General features: G+C 45.4%; 1 protein-coding gene across 1 annotated transcript in view; it reads left to right on the top strand.

The window, feature by feature from the left end:
* Positions 1 to 4,861: 4,861 nt before the first annotated feature.
* Positions 4,862 to 27,299, top strand: part of VOPP1 (VOPP1 WW domain binding protein) — a 67,486-nt gene continuing 45,048 nt past the window's right edge. Inside the window, exon 1 of the mRNA XM_071559610.1 lies at positions 4,862 to 5,303. Within this exon, the coding sequence (XP_071415711.1) occupies positions 5,253 to 5,303 (51 nt within the window). The 5' untranslated portion in view covers positions 4,862 to 5,252. The remainder of the gene's footprint in view (positions 5,304 to 27,299) is intronic.

Below are 27,299 nucleotides of genomic sequence, written 5' to 3' on the forward strand. Positions count from 1 at the left end.
AATGCTTCTCTTGTAGATGCTACTTCTCAAAATACTGTTTGCTATGGAATTATTTGCTTAATATGATGGGCCAATATCTGACTCCATCAAGACATCCTGAAAGTCACAGAGTGTGAACCGCAAGGCTTTTCTTTGGGAGCCCAGGTAGAGTAGCTTGAGAGACAATTAGTCCACCCTTCATTTCTTGGTGTATTTGTTAAATATGTTATCCTTTCTCATAACTGGTGCTGCAAGTGGCCACAGATCTCCAGTGTGGTGGTGTGTAGTGACTACAGGCACCATGAACTCTTGTCTAGAGGTCTAAAAGTATGATCCAGTCATCCTGTTTCAGTTCAGTGAGTTTTGTTTAATGTCAGTAGTTACAGAAAACTGACCTCTTCATGTGCTTTTCAGATATTAATGAAGATTGATGAATGTATTAGAATGCTAAAATACAAATTGGGTACCTTGTTTGTGACTAGTGCCCCTCAGCTCAATAATATCATTCCACAAGAAAATTAAGTTGTAAGAGGTAGACATTTTTACATTGCCATTGGAAAGAGGTCTACTGTGTCTGGATCATCCCTCTAAATCTTCACAGACACTGACTGAAATCCCATTATTGAGGATGGAGGCACTGGTGTTAATATGCTACTGAATTTGGAGTAGGTTGTTGAAACATCAATGGGTCCTTAGTCATATTTTCTTTACAGTTTCATTAAAGTCAATTACAATGAGTAGTTACTGGTACAAGTGATAAAAAATAGTCTTTATTCTGGGAAGTTGGACTATCATTTAACTATTGTTCTGCCAAGAGGCTACACCTCTGTGTAAACAGCTATATAGAAGAAAATGGTATCTTTTTAAAAACACACCCTAGATAAACAAATTGCTTTGAACAAGACACAGAAGTTGCAGAAATATAACATTATGTTTATCTTGGCTGGATATTGCTGCATTCATGAATACTTTTTTACGAACAATGCTAATGCAATTTCTCAACAGATACCAGTGATGATTTTAGAAGGCTTTAGATATTTACTGGGTATTTTATGTAATTTAAAAGGGCTTTCTTTTACTTATTGTCAAAGGTGATTGCCATTTACATAATTATAAAAAAAATCTCAAAATATGTTTTAGGTGATCTACTCTTAAAACACACAGTTTGGAAAACAACTACAAATTCAGCTAATTTTTAATAACACCTCTAAAAAAGGTAGTGGAATTATTTACACTTCATGTGGGGAAGCAAATGAAAATACTGTATTTGTTTGTTCGTAATAAAGTTGTTGCCTGCTTGACACACAGCCCTTGTGGAATTGAGTATTTCTCAATAGCATTAGACACAAGTGTTTCAACATAAACAAGAAAGCATTCAATAAAATAATTTTATAAGTACTATATTTTAAAAAAATATTCACCAATCCAAGTTCAAAATAAGTAAGGCCTACAGAATACATGCATCTATATGCAGTGTGGGTTCCCCCTAGGAATTTTTATCCCTGTTACTCAATTTGACAGAGGAGTGGCAGTCTCAAAAATAATGTATGCTTTAATGCTTCAGGAAAGAGAGGGGGTTGAGTCAAAGAAATATGTTAATATTGGCACCTCTACTGAGAGAATGATGGCAGTATTATTGAGGAACACCTAAGATTCCACAGAGAAGGATATTATGGATATTTCAGCTGCACTGCAAGCCTTGATCAGATAAAGCTTTGTTACTGCTACTGCTCCTGAAACTATTTTATTTTGAATTTAAATGTATATATTTGTTTCTATGTACAGATTGTGGGAGCTCTGGAGACGTAAACTCTAAAGAGAGGCTGGAATCAGAATGTGAAGGAAGGGGCTGCTTTTTACCTAGGGACCTTGTCTCCAACTAAAGCCTTACCTGTGTTCTCTACTGTGTCAAATGGTGGATGGAAAGGGTTCATTTATCACCCAGACAAGCTCTGAGGGGCTCTGCTGCAACTGGCACTTCTGCTGAGAAAATGCCACATGCTGGGCTAAGTTCATTTGCACTCCAACTCCATTAAAGCTAATGGGCTTTTCCAGGGGATGAAGAGGGTTCCTTGGAGCTGGGTGGAAATGGAGACATCGCTTCAAGGGAGCTGAGATATGACTGAAACCAAATATGAAACTGTTTATTCCTAGGTCAGGAGATGGTTTTCCTTTTTGCCTGGAAAGAATTTTATAGCATGGGATATCCATGCCCTTATCAAGGCTGGATAATAAACTATGCACTAGGATGCATATCCTTCCAGACTGTGTGGCTTCCTCTTCTTCCAGCCCACTGCTTCAATCTCACTCTTGCTAATCTCTTTACTGGTTAAAAACAGTGGTATTTTTTCTAGCCTTTCTTGCAGTAGCTGAAGTCTTCTCTTTTTCTGAGAAAAAGAAAAAATATCTAATGTTTTATTGGTCCTCAAGCTCGACTTGGTTGTGATATTTGTGTTAATAGTTAACTGAAATGTATTTTAGAGCTGGCTCTTGCCTAGGCATATTTGAGAGTGAGCCAACAGCAGAAAGTGTAGGCAGAGTCAGCCTTCAAGGGTGGTAGTGTCTTAGGTTGCAAGACTCCAGATGTCTTTCCTACCTTTTATTTATGCCTTAGTACATTCTCAGTCCTCCCAGAATTTGTGCTATCAGGATTTCTGCACTTTTCTGGGCAGCCAGAGCAGCCCTGCTAGGAAATACAGCAATGACATGGACCAGTGACATCCAGATTAGTTTGATGTCCCTAAATAGGGACTGTATGGCTTCTCTGTGAAGAGTTGTCATGTCTCCTGGGTCATGCAACACAGAAATTAGGAGTGGGAAGTTTACTGTTAAAGCCATGTATCAGGACAGGGCTCTGAAAAACATTGTTTTCAAACTTGTAAGAATTGGAGCCTTTTTGAAGTGATGCCTGACTTTGCACTTGTGTGTTGAGATGATATAAGATAATCCATCTTAGATGACACCCATTATAGAATGTATCTTCATATACCAGATGTAAGAAAGGCTGACTTTTCAACTCAGATTCTACAGAGACCTGTGTGTAGTCACCTCATTACTCTTCACTGCTGGACAAAGCAATGGCTGCGACATCTCCTAAGGCACTTTTAGCACATTCATATAGAGATGTGAGTGTTCATCTGAAAAACTCAGCTCACAGCTTCAGATTGGTTGGCATCAAATAGAGACAAAAAGAAGCATCAAAACCAGGGGTCCCTCAAGAAGGACTTGTACAGGCTGCCTCTGAGAGCACAGAACACAGCATGTGGGAACTGGTATATAATCGCTTCTTATGTAGAGCACATGACCTGGGTCTGAAAGCACGTTTGATTCATGGTGACAGCTGGAAGATGCTCGTAAACTCGCCCAGAGTTCACTGTATGAAAAAAAATAACCACCTGATGGCATTTGCTGGGCAATGGGACATCAGGAAATGGGGAGTTTCTTCCTTGAATACTATGACAACAGGGAAGTTGAGTTGTGTGTTGTGAGGATGTTCTAGTATTTTTCAAATAGGTAGCCCACAATGGAACAATGGGAGGCTACACCTCCCTCAGAAATACTGCTGGGAAAGGTGTGTCATTCAGAGGGAAATGGGAGAAGGTAAGGCAGTTCCCCCCCCTTGTCTATTTTGATTTTCTCCTGAGGACTAACTTGCTAGCTCTCCTAAATTTAGGGAATAGCTGTGTCTCCCTCCCACCAATTACAGTGTCCAGCTGTGGTAAGAGTGGAAAGGGCTTGGAAAAGGAGGCTCAAAGCACCAGGACGAGGTGGTGATGGGGAAGGAAACACTCAGGTCATAACTATACCAGCCACCTGTCACAGGGCTGGAGAACACCTCCCTTCCAGTCTAGGATTTGTCTCAAAACCTTTGTAAATAGATGCCCCAGGGCTGTTACTTTGTATGCTGAGAAAATGAAGGAACAGGGAAGGAGCACAACCTCTCCTCTGAAGTGCAAAAGGTGAACCCTGTAGGCAAGGAGAGCTAAGCCTAGACATGCAGCTCCTGTTCCCCTCACCAGGCTCAAAGCCCCATCCAGCATGGCCTTGAACACTTCCATGGATGGGGCACCCACAACTTCCTGGGCAACCTGTTCCAGCGCCTCACCACTCTCATAGTAAAAAATTTCTTCCATATGTCCAATCTAAATCTACCCTCTTTCAGTTTAAAACCATTGCCCCTCGGTCTATCACTACAGGTAAAAAGTCCATCCTTGTCTTTCTTATGAGCCCCCCTTAGGTACTTGGAGGGCTGCTCTGAGGTCTCCCCAAAACCTTCTCTTCTCCAGGGTGAACGGCCCCAACTCTCTCAGCCTGTCCTCATGGGAGAGGAGCTCCAGCCCCCTGAGCATCTTTGGGCTGTCTCCAGCAGGTCGTGCTGCCCAGCGGAGGGGTGTCACCTTCGTGGAGCCTGTCACCGTCCCCTTGGGGCAGGTGCGGGACAGGCGCGGGACAGGCGCGGGACAGGCGCGGACAGGTGCTGGGGAGGCAGGTGCAGAGCAGGCACCGGACAAGGTGAGGAGCAGGTGCGGGACAGGCGTGGGACAGGTACAGGGCAGACGCGGTGCAGGTACAGAGCAGGTGCGGAGCAGGCGCCGGGCAGGTGCGGGACAGACGCTGGGGAGGCAGGTGTGGGGCAGGTGCGGGACAGGCTCAGGACGGGAGCGGCACAGGCGTGGGACAGGTGAGGGGCAGGCGCTGGGCGGGCGCTGGGCAGGTGCGGGGCAGGCGCTGGGCAGGTGCGGGGCAAGCGCGGGGCTGATGCGGGACAAGTCCGGAATGCTGATCCCGCCGCCACCGCCCCCTCTCGGCCGGGCAGCGGCGCGGGGCGGGGCCGGGGCGGGCCGGCTTCGTTCCCCGCCCTCAGCCGCGGCGGGGCTCGGCGTCTTTCTGCTACACGCCCTCGCCCCGCACCGTCCTCCGCCTCGCCTCGCCCCTGCTCCGCTCCGGCCCCGGCCGAGGGCACCGGCGGGCCAGCCCGCCCTCGCCCCGCCGCGGGGCTTGCCCGCCTCCCTGCCCGCCCCGCCGGCGCTTTCCCCCGCCCCGTCCCTCTGCCCGCGGCGTGGGCTGCCCGCCGGGCGCGCCGCTCCCGCAGCATCCCCGCCGCATCCCCGCCGTCGGGGATGGCGCGGCTGGCAGCGCCCGAGCGCGCCTGAGCCCCGGGGAAGAGCCCCAGGCAAGAGCCCCAAGGAAGAGCCCCAGGGAAGAGCTCCAGTGAAGAGCCTGGTGCCGCCACCGCGGCAGCAGGAGGAGGAAGAGGAGGAGGAGGAGGAGAGATGAAGCGCCTCCAGCCCGGGATCGCGCTACTGCTGTCGCTGCTGTGGGAGGTGAGGAGGGCCGGGGGAGCGGGCACTGCCCTGCGGTAGCCCCGCGGCCACCCCGGGCGGATCCGAGCCGGGCGCGCCCCGGAGCTGCGCGGCAGGCGGAGGGGACCTGCAGCCCGCACCGCACCCGGCCGGGGGTGATGTATTCCGGGGTTAATGCCTCGGCTGGAGCGGGCTGTGCTCCACGGGCTCCCGGGCAGTGTGAAACAGGCGGTGCGGGGCCGCGGGGGCTGCGGTGCGGTGGGTTGCGGGTTCGGCCGGGCTCGCCTCCTGTCCAGTGCCTTGTTGCGGGAGCAGAGGAGGATTATCCGCGGTGTGATGGAGCACAGTAGGCAGGGAGCACAAGCTGCTGGGAGCTGCTCCTTCCCATCAGGCTGTTTGACCCTCCAAGGGATGCCAAGCGTGTGCTTGTCAGTAAGGGTTAAACGGAGGGTGCATCTCTTTTAAGTGCCCTTTCTTGGGCAAAGTGTCCATTGCGAGGTGGACAGAGGTGCGGCGGCATCAGCTCAGGAGGAGCCGAGGCGGCACCGAGCAGCGTGGTTAAACTTCTGGGAAAGCCTGGATAACGCAGTTTTCGCAGTTACAGGAAACAAACAAGCAAATAAACCAGGAATTGGGCGCTTTCATTAACTGGAGGGGGGATTTGTGTCACGCAGTTATACAATCATAGAATAGTTTGGTTTGGAAGAGACCTTGAAGATCTTCTAGTTTCAACTTCCCTGGCATGGGCAGGGATGCCACCGAGTTGGGATTGGAGAAACCAGCTCGTTTTTTCAGCAGGCAGATCCATGGGTGTTTTGTCGTGGTGAGCTGTCTCTTGGTCTTTGGTTTAACCATGGGGCTGGGGCCAGGCTGGGGGGCCAGGCTGGGATAGGTTCATGCCATGTGCAGCTCCCGGTGACAGGTTTGCCAGCGTGCTGGAGTCACCGCCAGGACTCGTGCGGTGGCAGCGTGCCGGGGTGACTTGTCTTAGTACATCTTTACCTTTATAAAGCCCTGAGGCGGTGTAGCTGGAAACGTCGGAGAGGTGGAGAGATGTGTTACCTTTGTGATGGAGCAGTTTAGATGGAAAATAAAATTTATTGTTTTAAAAAACAGCATATCAGCAAACCCATACATGGAAACCCAGAATGCTGGCTGTGTAATTACTGCTTTCAGTAATGGATATAATTCATGAAAATGATGTTTACTACATGTTTATGCCACCTACGTTGATGAATGATTTCTGGTGTCTTGCCCACTGTGTCATCCAGCATCATCCCATTAAAACACTCAGATCAAAATCACCACTTAATGTAAATAAATGTAACTCTTTACAAGTTAATTGGTCTGCATCTCATTAACCCGACTGTAAACCTGGCCCTGATTCTGGCTTACAATTGCTCTTGACTCTGCAGAAGCTCTTCAGAAAGCAGGAATAGCAAAATGTCAATTAAATGAAATGAGCACCACCATTTCCCATAGGGATGCTGTTCATCTGAGACTGTGAAAGGTTTCGCCCCTCCAGGATCTGTTTGATTAGATATCTCTGCTCTCTTAATGTGCACTCTGCTGAAAAAGATCCTCCCTGCCTGAAAAAGTAATTTGCATAAATCCTCTTTGGATGTAGCCAGTGTTGCTGTTATTTAAGCTTTTGTACTGGTTTTAATTGTGGGTTTTTTCCTTTCAATCTGGAATGTTTGTTTTGCCATCTGGTTTTGTCATTTTTTTTTCCTTTTGAAATGCTTAGGATGCCTATTAAAATGAGATGCTATGTAAATAAGGTTGTATTCTACAGGAAAAAAATGGCCCAGAAACAGTTCTGGGAGTTTAAATAACTTAATCAGAGACATCTGGTTGTTTTGAAGGTTTTGAGTTACATGAAACTTTTGCTGTCTTCTGCACAAAGTTCTGTACTGGCTGTTACCTGAAATAGCCTTGCTGCAGTTGTTTTAAATCTATTTGCAGCTTTGACATGATCTTAGTTATTATTGAACAGAGCACGAGCTGAGGAATATGTTTTTAATTTATCATTTTGTAAAAGGCTGTGACTGTTACCCAGATACTGTGGGGAGAAAGCCATTTAGTCCTTCAGAGCAATTTGCAGTAGTTTCCTGATTCTAACCAAGTTTTCTTGGTTAAATTACCCAAAATATTTGTTGCAATATGTATTGTCCCTTTGTGTGCATGCAAAAACACTATTTCTGGTTGTGTTGGTGAGAGGAATAAACTTCACAAGTAAGAATACATCCAGTTCATGGTGGGTGTGAGTTTGGATGTGGGGAATGTGTTTATGGGTTTCAGACTGAAGCCCAGTCAGTAGCTGACTGTGCCAGGAAGGTTTGCTGTTCCTGGGGTAAAGGCGGAAGATGCAAAAGAGGAATTGAGGATCAGGGGAAGGTGCTCGCAGGTGCTGGTGGGTGGTTTCCCAAAGGTGACTAAAGGCATTTCAAAACAGGATTTACATGTAAGAAGTTACTGGCTCTCGATGCTAGGATGCCTTCCTTGAGAAGAGCTTGAGATATGCTAATTACAGAAACAGCACTGTGGTGGTAGGAGAGGGGAAATAATTATGGATTTTCCTGTTTGATGAGATTTTTTCACTGTAACACAAAATCGTGATGGAAGAAAAATCTCCAACCCCAGCACCGAAGAAACTGTTCTGAGAAGACCTTGTTGTCAGGGGAGAAGAGCCAAAGATGCTCACAACATAATTGCAGTTGAGCAGTTTAACAAATAAGCAAAAATAAGGTGGATAACCTGACAGGAAATGTTGGTTCCTGCGGGAAGAAGTGAAGAACGTTGAATCTTTATCTATCTTTTTCTAATTAATTTGGCTGCTTGGGGATAGTGGTGTGTTATTAACAGCAAAGGCTTGGAATGCCCTTGTTCACCCAGAGCCTGGATGGCTGGTATACCCATAGTACCAGAGGATGTGACTGCAGCATTCACAATTAACCAGTGGTCTTGGAAAGCTTCAAGGAGGTCCTTAACATGATGTCTGTTTCGGGTATGTCTCTCAGGATTTTCTGCTTCTGCTTTATCAGTGATCCCAAGGGCTTTGGCTGTCTGAGCTTAAATGTGACTTCAATGAATAGTGATATCTTTGGAATGGGAAAAAATAAAACTAAACAGGCTGTTCCCCCACCCCCTTGATGATGAAGTGAGCTTATTTTCTGCCTGAATGAGGGCACCAGAGTGTCTCTGTGGGGTTTACTTCTCACACTGAGTACTTACTTTCTCTCCCACCAGCTGCAGAAGTGCTGGATGGAGGAGAGCTCGGTGACTGAAGCTCATCTTAGGGCTGGGGAAGCTGAACAGAGCTGTTTCAGCCCAGTTGATGGCCCTGTCTGTGCTGCAGTGGTAATAAAGGTGTTTTATTGCTTCTGCTGCAGAGTAGCTTGCAAAATAATTTGAGGTGCCTAAGCCTCCAGTTGGCCATATGTTGTGTCCAGAGGTATCCAGGAGCTCGGGCAACTGTCTGAATATTTAAGTTGAGCTTTTTAGTGCTTTTAATTAAGATAAGCTGAGGCCTACAGTAGATGCTGTAGGTGGTGTGAGATGTGGGTGAGAATCCCTCCACAAAGGTTTCCACGTGGGTCTCCAAAATCTAGAAGATCACTTTTGGAAATACTAGCATTGATATTTCTACACACTGAGTTTCTCACTACTGAGAATTATAATGTGGATGCTGATAGAAACACTGATAATTGGGTGGTTGAAAAAAGTGATCAGATTAGTCCTCTTCTTGTTAATTTGTGAGATGAAAGGTAATACATAAAGAGTCAAATACCTTTTTTAAAAGAATAAGAGAATGGACATGTCATAGGAAGAGCAAAGTGTGTTATCTTGAAAGAAAATTCAAACATTCCCGACAGTCTGTCATACAAGATTTGTTTAAATAAAAGCAAAGTTGGCTGGTGCTTCTCAGCTGGGTAACTGCTGTATTGAGCTTTTTTTAGTATTATTTTTGTAAGTGGATTTCAACAGAATAGATTTTGTCAAATCGGAGAAATCTAAAATTTCTGTCTTTCCTGGAGAGGTTTGTGTTAGGTTTGCTTGTGGGTTTTGTTTGTTTGTGGTTTGTTTTTTATAAATCCATGTAGGAAGAAGAACATTAAGATGAGCAAACCTACCAGCCTTAAAGAAAAACCCCAAAGGTTTTCATCATAGTAGGCAGAGATGTTGTTCAGGAGGTTGTGAGGATTATGGGGACCAGCCATAATCCCCTTTTTCTGGAATTTATTTTATCAATGCCTGGTCTGGTTTTCCTTTACATATGTGTTATAAGGATGTATGTACCCTTGAATGTATGAATGTGTGTGCACACCAGGGCTGTTGTTGCTATGATGTCCCTCTGTGGAAGCCAAGAGATACTGTCCTATTCATGTTCTAACTCTTGTGGGGTTGTGGCAGTGTGGATTGGTAGGAATAAGGGGAAAAGCCTCTCCCAAAGATTCTGCAAGGAAGTTGTTGGTGTAGATGTGTCCACTAACCCTCTGCTGCTTTTTTGGGTTTGGTTACATAATGGACTTACAATTTTTGGTGATTTTTTTTCCTTACCTCTTATAGCTGGTTACAAAGCAGCTCTTGCTTTGCTGAGTGAAGGCAGGAAAGAGCTTACTTATGACTTACAGTTTGAGGATCCAACTGGTGCTGGCAAGTCTTCCCTGTCTCTTGACAGCAGCGAGATGGGCTGTGATTTCCAGCACACTTTTCTCACTTTGCTCCTGCTGAGGAGGAGACAGATTCGTGTTCACTGTGGGAAGGGAACGGTGGCCCAGTGCCATTTACATCCTCTAGAGGGGAGATGCAAATAGCTGCGAGTTGCAGTGGGTTTTTGGGGTTTGGTTATTTTTTTTGTTGTTGTTGGGTTTCTTTTTTTGTGTGTTTGCTGCTTAAATTAGAAAAAGCATCTATAAAATCTGTTTATATTTTTTACAGCAGTCAAAAATATTTAGCACTTTCCGTTACGTTTTCTCCATAAGAGGAAAGTTTTCTGACTTTTTTTTTTCTTGGTACTTTCCACTCAGCTATCGCAGGTGACTGAAAGGATGTGTTAAGCTTGACCAAAACAAGCCTTTAGACTTCAGGTGCTCTTTTAAAATGGGTTTAGCTAAAATCAGTGAAAACCAGCTCGATGGAAACTCTTTGGTTTAATATAAATTTATTTTGGTTTCATCCACTAGGAAGAGGCCTAGGAGAACTGGAATGAGTTTGCTGGAATGTGTAGGCTGAGTTTACAGGCAGAAACAGATTAATGCTTGAGTGTGTGCTGCAGAATTTAAAATAAAAATTTATCTCTTGCTGGGACAAGGTGGCTACCAATTTACTGTGATATAAAGTCCATATGAAAAACCATTACAGAAAGCCAGAATATTTTATTTTTTGGGTCTAATTTTCAAAGGTGCTGTGTTGCTTTGTATCCTCAGCAATGCAGCTGTTTCCAGAGTTTGTTTTGCTGAAGGTTTTGTTGAAATTCCGTTGGAGTTTGTTATGGCAAATATAAACTTTCTTTGGACTAGCAGAAGGCAAAGCCTTTCTAAAACAGTCTTGTTTGCTTGAATAGTGCTTTTTGGAAAATGAATCTTAACTCTGAAATCTAGAGACACAGCCTGGGATCACGGGCATTAAATAGCACTTTCAGGATAAGGGAGAGCTAAGGTGTTAAACAGTGAACATTATCACTTTTCTGATACCAGTACAATAATATGAGATGGAATGCCATTCCTTGTATTTCAGGAGAACATTAAGAGGGAGTCTGGGTTTGTTGAATGCTTTCTTTTCTTTTTGACAACATTGTATCTTGACAGCTTTCTCACATATTAAGTGAAAGCGTTTTCACTGGTGAGTTAAAAATGTCTTTCTTCTCAAGAGTGTCTTCAACTTTGTGCTAAATAGCTGTTAACTAAACCTGTGTTTTAAATAGCTAAAAAAAATCTCTTCCTCTTTCTCAATGACTCAGCTTTCAGTCTGGTAAATTTTTAAAAGGAAAGGAGTTAGCAAGAAGCGGTTTCTAATCTGTATCTCATCTAATGAAGACACAGGTTGTTGCTGGCAGGAGTGATCTCTAATCCCTTGTTTTACCATTTCCCCGGGTCCAGTGACCACCTGGCTGCAAAAGGGTCATATCAACCCCCTGATGCTGTGAATGACTAAGCCACCAAAAAGAGGATGGGGGGAAAAAGTGAGGGGGAATAGTTTCCCATTGGTTCAGCAGTGTTTGGTGCACTGGTTGTAGTATTATGAAATTTGCTGCAAGGGAGGAGGGGAAATGTATGTAGTTTTAACATTCAGTGACAGTGGAAAGTGGCCATTTGCGAAGGCTGGTGGAGTGGGGAGGTGGGAATGTGCCCAGATTCCAGCCTTGGCTGCACCTGAGCCCTCTGTAAGCAGCTCATCCTTTCCAGCTAGAGCAGGAATGATGCTGTGCCACTTGGCTTGGTCTCCCACCTGTGACATTGATGGGCATCATGCAACCAAATAGCTGGCAATAGTTCTGAGGATGGATCCTTCCTTCTCAGGTCTTGTGCTGGTGGAATTAGAAGGGAGGATCATGGACCCAAAGTATGCAGCCAATACCCCAACAAATCTGTCTTTCTGAGGCAATTGCATTTAATGTTTTCTTTGTACTTTTCTAGTTACATCCATTCCAGTCCATTTGGATCTTCCTTTAGGGGTGAAGAACTGGATAACCCTGAAGTGAAATTAATGAGAGGAATATGAGCATGTGGGGAGGTGGCAGGTGCTCACCGACAGCAGACCAAAGACCATGGTCAGAGTGTATTGTGCTTGATATGAGAGGAGTGATGAGTTTGAGCCTGGACCTACTACCAGAGGACAGTATGAGAAGCACCTGCATACGATGTGAGCAGGTGAATGATTTGCTGTGTCTGGTGGCAGAGCTAAAGGAAGAGATGGATAGGCTCAGAAACATAAGGGAGAGTGAAAGGGAAATTGACTGGTGGAGTCACACCCTTTCCACTCCTAAGGAAGCCCAGCAGGAGGTGGTGAAGCCCAGCCCCTCCTGCCATCAGGCAAACAGAACGGCCGGGGATGGGGACGAATGGAAACAGGTGCCTGGTCGTAGAGGCAAAAACACCCCCTCTCGACCCCTTTCACCTGCCAGGGTGCCCTTAAAAAACAGGTATATGGCCCTGGACTCGGACAGTCTGTTGGAGGACAGTCAGGAGGAGGATCTGTCTACAAGGTCTTCTGGTTACCCCCAGCCTACCGGACGGGTTACGACTACAGGTAAGAGAAAAAAGAGAAGGGTTGTTGTAATCGGTGACTCCCTTCTGAGGGGAACTGAGGGCCCTCTATGTCGGCCAGACCCGTCCCACAGGGAAGTTTGCTGCCTTCCTGGGGCCAGGGTGAGGGATATTACCAAAAGACTTCCTAAGCTTATCCAACCCTCAGGCTATTACCCGCTGTTGGTTGTCCAGGTTGGAAGTGCTGACATTAATAAAAGGAGTACCAGAGTAATTAAAAAAGATTTCAAGGCACTGACCCGATCTCTTCATGGGACAGGAGCACAGGTAGTAATTGCCTCAGTTCCTGTGCTAGCTGGGATGAATGAGGAGAGGTTTAGGAAAGCCCAGCTTACCAATAGGTGGCTTAGGGGATGGTGCTATCGTCAAAATTTGGGTTTTTTGATCATGCGGCAAACTCTGTGTTGCCCAGTCTTGTCAAACCAGATGGGCTTCATTTATCTAGGAAGGACAAAAGAACTGTAGCCCATAAGTTGGCAGGGTTAGTTAGGAGGGCTTTAAACTAGGTTTGAAGGGGGAAGGGACGGCAACTGGGCTCTCCAGAGACAGGCCTAAGGGCATAGAGCCCGAGTTGAGAATGAAATCAATGGCCCAGCTGAAGTGCATGTACACCAATGCACGCAGTACGGGAAACAAACAAGAGGAGCTGGAAGCCATCGTGCAGCAGTAAAACTATGACATAGTTGCTGTCACAGAAACGTGGTGGGATGAATCACATGACTGGAGTGCTGCTATGGGGGGCTACAAGCTCTTCAGAAAGGACAGGCAGGGAAGGAGAGGTGGAGGGGTGGCTTTATATGTTAGAGAGTCTCTTGACTCTGTTGAAGTTGAGGTCAGCAGTGACAAGATTGAGTGTCTGTGGGCCAGAATCAGGGGCAAGGCCAACAAGGCTGACACCCTTGTGGGAGTCTGTTACAGACTTCCCAACCAGGATGATGAAGGAGATGAATTGTTCTACAAGCAGCTGGCAGATGTCTCAAAATCTCCAGCCCTTGTTCTTGTGGGTGACTTTAACCTGCCAGATATCTGCTGGGAGCTTCATACTGCAGAGAAGAGGCAGTCAAGGAGGTTCCTGGAGTGTAGAGAGGACAATTTCCTTCATCAACTGGTAAATGAGCCTACCAGGGGTAAGGCCCTGCTAGACCTACTGTTTACAAACAGGGAGGGGCTGGTAGATGATGTAGTTGTTGGAGGCCGCCTGGGGCATAGTGACCATGAAATAATAGAATTTTCAGTCCTCAGGGATGTAAGGAGAGCCACCATTAAAACCTCTACTTTGGACTTCCAGAGAGCAGATTTTGGCCTATTCATTCTATGATTCTGTGAGTGTTTTGTTGCACATGTTCGTCCTCCTGGGGCTCATGGCACTACCACCCAAGGGAGGATGATGATGCTTTCATAGAATCATAAAATCCATTGGGTTGGAAAAAACCTCTGAGATCATCAAGTCCAACCCTTGGTCCACCTCCAGTCCCTTTACCAGATCATGGCACTCAGTGCCACGGCCAATCTCAGTTTAAAAACCTCCAGGGATGGGGAATCCACCCCCTCTTTGGGCAGGCTATTCCAATGCCTGATTGCTTTCTCTGGAAAGAATTTTTTTCTGATCTCCAACTTAAATTTCCCCAGCTTTTGTAGCCTTTCTCTGCTCAGCTTGTCTTGCCAGCAGTGTAGTTGCAGTGACAGGCTTGTGCTGCTTTGGGGTTAAGAGCAGGTAGTGTGCCTGTGATTTAGAAGGCATAGTTGTCAATAAATTAGAAGCTCTGTCAGGGAATGTATACTAGCAAAGAGAAAAGAAAAAACAGTTATTGTAGTAGGAGAGACTGACTTCTTTTGAGTTGCTATAAACTTGGGGTTTTTTTGGCTGGCACAGCTGTATCTTTCTCCATCTATGTCTGTGGAATGGAGGTAGACCAAAAAAATTCTTTTGTGTGTCCTGGTCTGAGTCCTTTTGGGCAGGAGATTCCCTTTTTCTAACCAGGGAAGGCCAGGTGTTTATACCTTGCTGGTTTTAGTACAGTCCCTTCAGAGTCAGCACAACAGGTGCAGTCCTACTTGGGTATGACTGTATGACGACAGTGCAAGGCTCTGTACCTGGGGAATTGCTCAGCTTTAACCCAGTGTTTTGTTTCTCCCAGTTTATTAAATCTCTTCACTGAAGTGGATAGAAGACCTGTTAACACAGTAAATTCCTTTCTGCTTTCCTCATGATATCTCTGTAAATGTGGAAAGCTGGAGCAGGCACTTCTCACTGTCGTGCGTGACTCTAGGTGTGCTTCAGCCTTTGATGAAAGAACCAGGCAGGGATGAGTCAAGCAAGTGTTTTCTTTCATTTCTGCTCCTTGGGGGAAAAATGCATTGCTTATCACTACAGATAATTATCTCAATACTGCGTAAGTGGGATCTGGGAATTCACTGCTGGCTCTCTTACAGTGTAATTTCCCAGCTCAGGGCCCTACTTTCCCTGCTGTGTTTGGAGCCAGGGATTTAACCCAATACAGGAGGGGTAATGGGTATAAAAGTCCATCTTCATTTGTTCAGATGTCATTAGGTTTGGCAGGCTTTCAGTCCAAAATGGGGGAGGACACATGCTCTCTGAATATGCTGCTTTCAAATGGTCAGACAGTTCTCTAGCCTAAAAGAAAAAAAAAAAAAGGAGGGGAAAAGGGTTGTGTGAGAAGTTTTAAATCTAACTTTTACATGGTTTGCTGTTCTCTTTCAGGCTAACATAAACTGCTCCTATCTCAAGTTTTCCCTTGCCTATACCAAGCATATATCCCTAATGATAATTTTCAGTGGTTTGAGCAGCAGTGGTGCTGAGCATGCCTGATGGTCCTGAGCTATCAAGCAGTGCTGTCACAATGGGCACTAACGTGTGCAGTGGGGTTTTGTGTCAGGGACCCTGACCTGCTCTGATCTGCTTTTTCACTAAAGCAACTCACATCTCCTGACTATGATAGAGAAATAATAATAGCATATGGGATTGGGTTAAACTTCTTCAGAACTGGGTCATCCTGGAGTCTGAGATAGTGTAAGGTAACATTGAGCTGCTTCATTGTGTTTTTTTCTGTAGCTGAAACAATAGTGGTCTCTGTTCCCAAACTTGTGTCTGTGTGTCCCTGCATAAAGGATACTGTGTTAAACCCCCAAGGCTGTGGGTTTGCCTGGATATTCCTGAGCATTTGCTGTATATCTAGGGAAGGTAGGGAGCAGAGGAGGCAAAGTGCCTTATAATGGCCAGATTGCATAACCTTGGAAAAGAGTTAAGGCAGATGCCTTTGGATTTGAGTGTCAGCTGGGGGTGGTGAATTGAGATCAAAGCTGTCAGTCAGTTCTGTCTTATGTTCTTTTGGTATTTACAGAACTATGTCTTTGGTTTTCAGCAGTGTTAATACCTTATTCTTGAGGGTCTTCACAGTCTGGGGCTTTCCCATAATGCCAGCACCATGCAGCTAGCTGAACTTAATGCTGAAGTCACAGCATGGTAATGGAAAAGTGTTTCAGGATCTGCAGGTGACTCTGTGGATCTTGGAGCTTTTATTTTCTGAAGTTCGGAACTTAAATTTTGTCTTCTCACTGTGTGAACATTAGCAAGCTGGGTCTCATGTGGCAGTGGTCTGTGTAGATATCCCCAGTGTTCCTAGAAGGCATTCAGAGGGATCCTGAAAATGCTGTAGGAGACACATTGGAGTATGCCCAAAGCCCTGGCTGGTGAAACTTCCCAGAGTGGCTGTGCTGGCCCACACTGCCCGCTCTGTGTGCCTGTCACGAGGCACACTGTGAGAGCACGTTTAGGTTGCAGCTTCACCTGGCCTCCCCTGTGGGAGAAAGCCACAGGCATGGCTGTGTCACAAAGGCAGGGAGATTTGGATCAAGCTTGTTTTAATTCTGTAGTAATCTCGACTTCCTATTTTTATTAAAGCCCTAATCCTGGCTCACATCCAAAGACCTTTAAAAGTCAGTGGAGACATCCTAATTGCTTCTAGTGAGTGCTGGGACAGGCTGCCCAGAGAGCACTGCATGGCTTTGATTTTAGCATCTCCACCAGTTTGAGGTGCAGGTGATCTTTGCTCCATGCAGCTTCTGGAGCACTGTGGGCAGGAATGGTGGTGTCTTCCCTAGGCTGAAAGCACGTGTTTATACATCTCTGCTTCTGAGGCAGCTCTTGCTGTTGCTCACCTCTGCACCTGCACTAGCCAGCACATCCACCCCTTGTGCTGCTGGTAGAGCTCTCCTTGGGGAAGCAGCTCCTTCAGCTGGCTGTGGTCACTGCCCATGTTGCATAAGGAGAAAAGCATCGTAGTGATTATATAAAAGAGATTATGTAACTGGGTAATTTGGTAATCTCCTCTCTGGTGAACGCTAAGAATAGCTTGTGAATATGCATTTATTTCTGTGATAGCCATCCACAGTGATTAACTGCTGGAAACAGTGGGTGCTGGGCAGTGGCACGGAGTGAAATCCTTGTGTGTGTTGGCACTGTCCTCTGCTCCATCACTCCTCTGCTGCTCTGCTGAGATACATCGGCTTCTGTTCCCTTTGCTCCACAGTGTGGTGTGACCTGCTCTGCAGGCATGGTGAAGGTGTAAAGCTGCTTTTGATGACTGTGCTAGCTGTTCGTGGCATCCTTGTGAGGACATGCAGTGCATGGGCAGAGCAGATGCTGGCAGTGGGAACACACAGAATCATAGAATGGATTGGGTTGGAAAAGACCTCTGAGATCATCAAGTCCAACCCCTGGTCCAACTCCAGTCCCTTTACCAGATCATGGCACTCAGTGCCACATCCAATCTCAGTTGAAAAACCTCCAGGGATGGGGAATCCACCCCCTCTCTGGGCAGCCCATTCCAATGTCTGAGCACTCTCTCTGGAAAGATTTTTTTTCTCATCTCCAACTTCAATTTCCCCTGGCAGAGCTTGAGCCCATCGTGCCCCCTTGTCCTATTGCTGAGTGCCTGGGAGAAGAGACCAACCCCCACCTGGCCAGAACTTCCCTTCAGGTGGTTCTAGACAGTGCTGAGGTCACCTCTGAGCCTCCTTTTCTCCAGGCTAAACACCCCCAGCTCCCTCAGCCTGTCCCCACAGCACTTGTGCTCCAGTCCCTTCTCCAGCCTCGTTGCTCTTCTCTGGCCCCGCTCCAGCACCTCAATCTCTTTCCTCAACTGAGGGGCCCAGAACTGAACACAACACTCAAGGTGTGGCCTCCCCAAGGCAGAGTCCAGGGGAAGGGTCACTGCCCTGGGCCTGCTGGCCATGCTAGTTTGGATCCAGGCCAGGATCCCATTGGTCTTCTTGGCCACCTGGACACACTCTTGGCTCCTGTTGAGCTTCCTGTCCCTCAGTCCCCCCATGTCCCTTTCTGCCTGGCTGCTCTCCAGCCACTTTGTGCCCAGCCTGGAGTGCTGCATGTTGCTTCTCCATGAATTTGGGCTGTTTTTGCTTTCTCTTGTTTCCCAGAGTATTGGTTCTTCTGCTAAAGTTGCCAGTAACCTCCCAGTGAAGTGTCTGCGGAGTGCTGGACAATTTCCAGGACCCTGGTGAGGAGCAAGGAGCCTCCTGGTCTGGTTTGAGACAACTGAGAAGACCATGTGTGCTTTAGCCCAGCTCCTGCTTGTTGTGGGTTTATTCCTTGCTTACAGAAGGGAAGGTGACTAATGAAAAAATCAGATGCAGCCAAAGCCAGTGAGGGCACTGTAGTGCTAATTGAAGTCTTCAGATTTCACTGAGGAAATAGGTGCTGTTCTTTGCAGTCTCTCTGCTCCAGGAAGGTTGTGCAGGGATGGGCTAGGGATAACTTGGGAGAAAGCAGGAAGCTGGATGAGAGGTTGTGGCAGGGAGAGGGAGTGTGCAAAAGAAACTCTTATTGCCAGTGGTTCACTTGGGAAGATCAGTCCTGGCTCTGAAAATGTTCCTGCAGTTCTCAGCTCAGCTGCTAGAGTCTGGATGGCTGCTGGGTTTTGGTATTTTTTCATTTTGGGGTTTTTTTTTGCACTTTTATGTGGTTTTAGTTTGCCCTCCCATTCACTGTCCTGAAGGTACAGTTTGCCACCTTTTCTTGTTGCTACAGCTACAGTCAGTGTCTTCTCTATCTTGAATTGCTTTATCAGCTCTTCATCTCTTCCCGCCTGAAGCTCAAGCTGTTCAACCTTATCTTCAAGCTGCCACATAATCCTCATTCCACCTATAGCTCTGACCTGGTTTCCTTCTCCTCCTGGCCTTGCCCTGGACTGTCGTTCCACCCTTCTTGGCTTAGGATGCCTTTCTTATACCTTTGTGCGTTATTGATTTCATGATTGGCAGTAGTTTCCACTTCCTTGGCTGCTGGATCCCTGTTCTCTTTTTAAAATGCCTTTTCTGTACTTTCCTCTTCTATTTCTTTTCTATACTTTCTTCAGTTCCATCTATGAGTCAGCCCTGGCACAGCCACTTCCCACATGGTTTTTGCATCTCCCATGATTTCTTTACCCTCCTTGCAGAAGGAAGGGCCATACCATCTGCACTTAAAAGTGTCTTATAAATCCATTTCTCTTGTATTGCAATTAGGTGTTTGATCGAGATTAAAAAATATAATTTAAAAATCTTTTTTGCTTGGAAGAGATACAGATTTCCATCCTGTCCCTTTTGCCTGTTTCCCTGCATGCTTTTTCTTTTTTTTGGATGTTAGGCTAGAGATGTGAGGGTTCAACTTGCTGCTTCACCTGAGAATTCCCTTTGCAGAATGTGTTACAGAGGATTGCCTTTTGTGCAGACCCTTTCTTTTTTATGTTTATACCTCCTCCTTTTAGTGGGGTATCAACCCTGGAATACACTGGTGTTGCTGGCAGGGCAAAGGAGTGTTAGGGGAATATTTTTAATAAACATATGGTTGTTGCATAATGTAGATGGAAAGCAGGCAGAGTAAACTGTGTGTGTGCAGCTCTCTGTGAACTGCAGAGGACAAGGACAGGCACAGACCGTGGATAATATGAAGTTATTATGATGCTTTGTGCATTCCCAGATGCTTAATGGACTTAATTTCTCAGTCTCAAACTACACATCTAGAAAAAGATGTGAGTAAAGTTGAGAGCTTTTGTTCAAAAGCATGTAAGGATGTGTGAGAACTGTTATGGGAGCTTCTGTAATGTGAAAACTGTTGAATTTGCAACTGTACAGATATGTTAAGAATAATTCTGTCCAGACTGATAGGCAAGTGTGAAGAGGGAAAAGAGGAGGAATCCAGAATTCATGTGCTATATTAACTTTTTAAAACCAGTGAAACTGAAATGGTATCTCATTTACATCAATATTAATGAGAGGCATGTCTGTAACTCCTGCCTAGGATCAAAGGAAAATATTAATTCTGAGCTTCATGTGGATAACAGGGCTCAAGGTATATGATATCTATAAAGGTATGAAGGCAATTTTTAGAGTTGGTGTAAAGACACCGTACAAGATTTGCTTTACTCCTGTCTGCCCTGCCAATGTCACATGCAGGAGGTATAATCTGATTCATTTTAGTGGGAGTGTTACCTTCTGTGTCCTGGGACCTCCAGGTGCAGGCTCGGACAATGCTGGGCTGTGACTGGGGCCCAGCTGGAGGTGCCTCTTGTCTTGGATGTGATGGCAGAACTCTGTGGTTGGAAGGAGGATAATGGGTTTCATGTTTTGGAGTTTTGACTTCGACACTAATTAGTCGTCTGTTCCCTTTGAAGAAAACAGACTGTAAAGACAGTACATTTCTCATGAAGATTCAAGATGAATAGATTCAGTTAAATAGATTTCCAAAAGCAAGTCCAATGGAGAAAAAAAAAAAAAGCAGTGTCTGCAGATATCCTGCTGTCTGCAAGTGCCTGATGGAGCCAAATTAATAACTTTAAGAAGTTTCCTTTTGAAAGGTTCCTTCAGCAAGCTTTTAAAAAAAGATCTAGAGAGGCTTGAAAGCAGGAGCTCTTTGTAAAAAGTCTTTCCTTCAAGCAAGAACATTTAAACATGGTGTGAAGCAAGGACAATTAGTACTGTGTTTCCTGATACTGCCTAGAGAAAGCCTGGAAGCCTTGTTTGCAGTGGTAGGGATGGCACTTGTAATCTCAAAATTCTTTCTTAATGATGTCCTAGGCTTTGATATATATGCTGCATTCGTGGTAACGGCTTCTCCAACGATCCATCTTCCAAATTAGATTAAATCTGTTTGTGCATTTGTGGTATTTCTTCACGCTTTATTCAAACACAAGTAATCAAATAAAGAACAAATCAGGCTGTTTCGCTTCAGAAGTCTCTGACAGTACTTAGATTTTTATGGGAAACCAGAATTTTGCAGTTGTTTGTAACGACAAAAAGTCTGCTTGTCTGGCATCTCTCACAGCAGGATTTCATCGTACTTAAACAATATTAAGTATGTTGTAGCATGTTCCAGTCACATCCAGTCCAGATGAAAAGCCATTGTGCAGATGGGTAAGTGGGCAAAAAATATTGAAAGTGTCATGCAGGGTGTTTGTGGCAGAATTAGAAGCTTAAGATTTCTGATTCCCAGCTTCCCACTCCTGTTCTGTGTAAGGAAACTGGTTTGACTTCATGGTAAACACATTCCAACAAGCCCTTCTTTTCCATGATCTTCTAAACCTGGGCTTTTTGGGAAGTCCCAAGGAAGACATCTTGTCGATGGGATGAATCTGTCTGGGCACATGAGTGGTCTGGAGGAAGAATTTTGGATTGGGACTTCTCTATATGTGGAATTACCAAATTGTAATTATAAGGTTAGTTCAGTGCCTGTTTAGTAGTGACTCTGAGATCAATAGATACATCCAGATTCTTACCCTTAGTCTTTTGATTTTTGCACTGGGACATTTACCACTGAACTGTATTTATATTGAGATTGTATCCTAGGCTGAATGACTTTCTGATAATCCAGTTAACCTAAAACTGTTATTGATGGCAATATGTATTTGGGTATAATATTAATTATAGAAGTGTCTACCTGCATCTCAATTCTTTGCATAGCTGACTGAATCTGTTTAAGTTATTGTTGTCTTCTTAGTGCTGCCAACTGAAATACCACAGGAATTAATGCTTGAATGTGAGGGTTTTGTTTTCCCTTTTAATCATTCAGTGAAATATGCAGTCCTAAGACAGTCTAAAGTTTTGCAAAATTGGGTCAATGCCATGGAGTAGGTTTGGTCAAAATGGAAATAACAACACATCAAAACAGCTTCAGCACTTTCAGAAGCTTTTTTTAAGTACTTCCAAAAGTTAGGGAATTGAAAGTCCAGGTTTGCAATGTGTGATCGGAGTGGAACTTTTTTCTGAAAACCCTGGCATTGTCCCAGGATGTGGGAAAGCCAGTTTTGTCTCCTTTGTGTCCTCTGGATAATTTGGGTTCTATCACTCTTCTCCTGGATGAGTGCCTAGCCTGAAAAAGATAGGGTATACTAGAATTGATTTATGTCAGTTGTTGGCATTATCCCTCTTCTCCACTTGTAAAGTACAAAGGAAATCCGTCCTAAGCTGTATGGAAAGCTACACCAGAGCTCGGTGGTTTAGGTGCTCTTTGGAGACAGACCTGTGTTTTGGAGTATTTATGCCAATTATACCCTTTCATAGACTGAAGAACAGAGATTTAAAGACAGAAAAGGAAGGTGGGTTAGGTCTATTGGTTGCAATTAAACAGCCTGGCCTTGACTTGGGAAGTGCTTATATGGGGAATTTGAGGGTTCTGCTTGGGGCTATTGGAGAAGTAGATGTTTCTGTCCTTGCTGCTTTTTTATGCAATGTCCCCACAATTTTGCTACTGTCTCCTAATAGAGACAGGATGCTGGTGAAAATAAGTTTTTGTGCCTATATTTATGCATTTCATGCACGTAGAAACATGACCAGTACAAGTCTGAGATGCTGTCTCTGCTGGTAACCTGCAGCTTAATGTTTGGTCACTTCCAGGAGAGTGAGAGAAGTTTGAGTCCTTCTGGGTGGGAGACTTGAACACAGATTTGCCATCTCCTGGCAGGGCACGTTAGCTGGGATGGGTGGCTCTTGACAACTGGGTGACAATTGCTATTGCTTCCTTCCCCTTACCTCTCTGTTCTGCAGATGTGTCCTTTCAGACACTTAGTGGATGCCCAAAAAACCGATATGTTTTTGTTTTGTTTTTCTTTTAGGCATGCAGGAAACATTGTTTCAGAACCCCGCAAAACATGTTATGTGCTCAACTTCCTGATATGAGTGGGTTTCTCAGATTTCTGTTGAAGTTTCAGATCAAGCAGCACTGTCTGGATTTTACCTGCCACTACATATTTAATTAATATGCTGATGTGAAATATTTATATTTAATGAATACCTTATAAAAATACGTCTTCCTTCCTTTTTTTATGTTAAGAGCATCTCTTGGCAGCGTCATGAATGTTGTTGCACATCCAGGCAAGGACTGTGGCAATACCGAAGAGGTGTATTTCAAATAATTACCTTTCCTTTCCAATAACTAGGGAGGTGGGAAAGGTGGTACCATGAAGGCTGCAGAGAAGGCAGTGCCTTTCCAACCTTAAAGACTGTTGTAAATCAGGTCTGTGTAACATTTGGGCTTAGGGTGGTGATAGGGTCTTGTCTAAGCACCAGGTTTTTTGCAGGGCTATTGTGTTGCTGTCATTGCTGTGCCAGTTCCCAGCACCTTGCTCACCTCCTTCCTGTCTCATGGAAACTGAGGTAGGGAATTCATGCTGAGGCTGGTTGTGGGGTCTGTCCTTTTCCATTGGTGAAAATCTCAAATCAGCCTTGGATACTTATTCAAATTCTATTTATATGAACTGAGGAAATGTTCCTGGAACTGGATGTTTAATAGATAAAATGGTGACTTTATACATTCCTCTCTAAGGCTCTCATATGTCTGCTGCTCTAATTGGTTTTATTTGGGTTTTTTGTTTGTTTGTTTGTTTGTTTTTTTAACTAATATTTTGAAATAATCCAATGATTTAATTTTTTTTCTGGACTAGTTAGATTTTCCAATCTTATGTTTCTGTGGCTGGTGACAGGGCTGGTAAATCAGGATTGATGTAGCACTGGCCACCTTCATTGCTGAGACACCATCCAGGTGCTCTGTGCAGTGAAATTGAGAGAAACAGTTTTCAAATAAAAGCACTTATATCAGCAACATCAATCCTGAAGCTCCTTGTCCCCCTGTGCGGAATTGGCACTCTGGGTTTCTTGTTGCACACAAGCTGGGAGCACACCCTGCATCTTCAGCCTGGGATCACAATTTTATGTGTATAAACAGTGCTGGTTGGTATCAGGTCCCCCAGGACGTCCCTGCTCTGCTGTCAGGCAGATGTGGTGCAGGCAGTCTCCAAACAAGCTGCCTACACTTGTGCTTTGCAAATGAGCCTCAAACCTGACCTAGAGGGAATTAATCTGTGGGTGGATACACAGCCCAAGCTTCCACCTCCTCAGTGCTTTGCCCTTCAGGTGAGGCTGTTGGCAAAGTTCATGCAGCGCTCCAGGCTGGGCACAGAGTGGCTGGAGAGCAGCCAGGCAAAAAGGGACCTGGGGGGACCGAGGGATAGGAAGCTCAACAGGAGCCAACAGTGTGCCCAGGTGGCCAAGAAGGCCAATGGGATCCTGGCCTGGATCAAAACTAGCGTGGCCAGCAGGCCCAGGGCAGTGACCCTTCCCCTGGACTCTGAGTTGGTGAGGCCATACCTGGAGTGTTGTGTTCAGTTCTGGGCCCCTCAGTTCAGGAAAGATCTTGAGGGGCTGGAGCGGGTCCAGAGAAGAGCAACGAGACTGGAGAAGGGAGTGGAGCACAAGTGCTGTGGGGAGAGGCTGAGGGAGCTGGGGGTGTTCAGCCTGGAAAAGAGGAGGCTCAGAGGTGACCTCAGCACTGTCTAGAACTCCCTGAAGGACAGTTGTAGCCAGGTGGGAGTTGGTCTCTTCTCCCAGGCACTCAGCAATAGGACAAGGGGGCACGGGCTCAAGCTCTGCCAGGGGAAATTGAAGTTGGACATCAGAAAAAAATTCTTTGCAGAGAGAGTAATCAGGCATTAGAATGAGCTGCCCAGAGGGGGGGTGGATTCCTCATCCCTGGAGGTTTTCAAACTGAGACTTCATGTGGCACTGAGTGCCATGATCTGGTAAAGGGAGTGGAGTTGGACCAGGGGTTGAACTTGATGATCTCGGAGGTCTTTTCCAACCCAATCGATTCTATGAAGGTTGAGCCTGAACCTTGGTGATAGGGATGACTTTTTGTTGTTTGTGTTGTCTAGTTTTAACTGTTGCTAGAAAAAAAATAAAAAAGCTACTGCTTTAGAGCTTGCCTTATGTTAGAAATAATAATTTACCTCATTCGTTTCTTTGTATATTTGAAGATATTTTTCCAAGTAGTACTTTTGTGTTATCTACTCTTTCCATATATACACTTCTATATATACTCTGTAAGAAACAGTATGAAAATATGACCCCATGCCTAAGGGCAGTTTCACTAAGGAAAGCAGAGTTCTGCCAGACCTGGGAACATTTCTTTTGATTTTTGTCCCATATTCTTCTTTTAGCACTTAAGTAGTGATCAACTTCTATTCACAGGTAGTCTTTGAAGCTATGAATTTAAAGCCATAGGAAAGACAGATAAGTTTAAGTGAACTGCTTTAATTGAAAGATGGGTTAAATGAAATTGAGTGGATTGTACCATTAGCAGAGGTTAGGAAGAGGGATTTCTGATATCCTTTTAGTGAGTACTGAGGAGGAGGTCCAAGTACCACAGAATTATTGCTTGCCATGTAACATGTTGGTTCTCACATCGCAATCCCTCTTTGACTATGAGCTAAGGGTCCTCTCTCAGTCAGTTCACTCTCATAGTTTGGGGGTGGGTCTTTTGTTTTGCTAATGAACTTAAAGGCCTTTAATGAAACCTTGTTTTTAAAAAAAGTAAAGCAATCTGGATATCAGTTTAATTCTTTCTGTTGCAAAAGATTATTTTCTGGGATTCCTTTTTTTCCCCCTTTCTTTAATAGCCTTGATCACATCACCTTTCCTCTTGGCCTGGGGCTTGACTTGTGGTGCAGTTAGGATTGTACGTCAAGGAGCCAAGGCATTGCCATTAAGTAGTTCTAAATTCTCTTCCATCATTTGGAGCCAGCTTGGGTTGGGTCCCTGCTGTACTTGCACTGCCTCTTACAATGCTTGTCCTCCATTGCTTCGGGTGGTTTCTGCTATAGTAATTCCCATTGCATGCAACTCCAGTCCAGGGTTGCAGCCATTCTAAGGTATCTCCATTGCAATCTGTACCCCTTGTCCCTTTGGACCTGACCATAGGGTATAATAATGCAGTGACCTTTCCCCTGCTCCAGTTTGGATTTATCCACAGACTGTGTTGTGCCTGCTCCAAGTGGAGCCTTATCTGTGAACAGCAGTGTCTTCAGGGCTGTACCTTCTGTGGCACGTTCTTATCCACAGCCACAGTCGCTGTGAGGTGCACCTGTTCCAGCGTGGCCTTGTGTCCATTGGACATAATCCCTTCAGAGGTACCCCTGGTCCAGCACAGACATGACCATGGCACAGACACTTTGGGATGTACCTGCTCTGGCACAGGCTTATCTACAGCCATGGGTGCTCTTGCGTGTTCTGCTCTGTTGTGGACTCATCCACAGGTGACAGTCTCCCTTTGGCTGGAGTTCACGCTGGAATTCCAGCCTGTCCAGCCTGGCAGAAATGCCCTGGCTACCTCACAGCCCAGGCACATTGCCCTGCCTGTTATCAAAATGTTCCTGGGCACAGCAGAGTGAGGTGATAACCAGCACAGCAGTACAGGAAGCAGACAAAGCAAAACCAGCCAGTAATGAGCACCAGACTGACAGACAGTAAAGCAAGCAAGCCTTGCAAGCACAGCAGCCTGCTGATTAATAGCCAAACAACAATAACAGCTATAAATTCCATCTAGCCCGTTCCAATCCAACCTGTTGTTACCTTGAAATGCTCAAGCCCCAGGCTGGGAGCCAAAGAGGAGGGTTGTGGTTTAACTCCAGTTGGCAACCGGGCACCACCCAGCCTCTCCATCACTGTCAGCCAGTGGAATGGGGAAGAGAACCAGAATGGCGAAAGTCAGGAAGAAGCATGGGTTGAAATAAAGACAGTTTAACAGGTAAAGGAAAAGCTATGAATGCAAACAAAGCAGAACAAGGAATACCTTCACCACCTCCTGTGGGCAGGCAGGTGTTCAGCCATCTCCACCACATGTAATGGTCACTTGGGAAGACAAACACCACCACTCTGAATGTCCCCCCCCCCCCTCCCTTCTTCTTCCCCCAGCTTTGTATGCTCAGCATGGCACCATATAGTCTGGGATATACTTTTGGACAGCTGGGCTCAGCTGTCCTGGCTGTGCCAATTCCCAGCTCCTTGTGCACCCACAGCCTCCTCACTAGCCTGGCTGTACACAACCAGAAGCCTTGACCCTGTGTAAGCACAGCTCAGCAATAACTAAAACATCCCTGTGTTACTGACCCATTTGTTTCCAGCACAAATCCAAAACTTGGATCAAATTAACTCTACCCCAGCCAAAATGAGCGCACCTCAACCTGATCCTTTCATAAAAAGCATCCTCAGTAAGCTACCATATAGACCCATCCATATGTTATGTTGCTGTTTGGGAGGTGTTGGTCAAAACTGAACACCTTTCTAAGTTCTCACCTGGCCATGAGGTTCAGTGGGACATTTGCATGGATGAGAGGAGATGCTTCTCCTTCTCGCAGAGGTGTTGTGTTTAATTGGATGGTCTGTGTCTTGTAGCCATAAGGTC

This window comes from Pithys albifrons, chromosome 7, assembly GCF_047495875.1.
Source record: "Pithys albifrons albifrons isolate INPA30051 chromosome 7, PitAlb_v1, whole genome shotgun sequence".
In the NCBI taxonomy this organism is placed as follows: domain Eukaryota; kingdom Metazoa; phylum Chordata; class Aves; order Passeriformes; family Thamnophilidae; genus Pithys; species Pithys albifrons.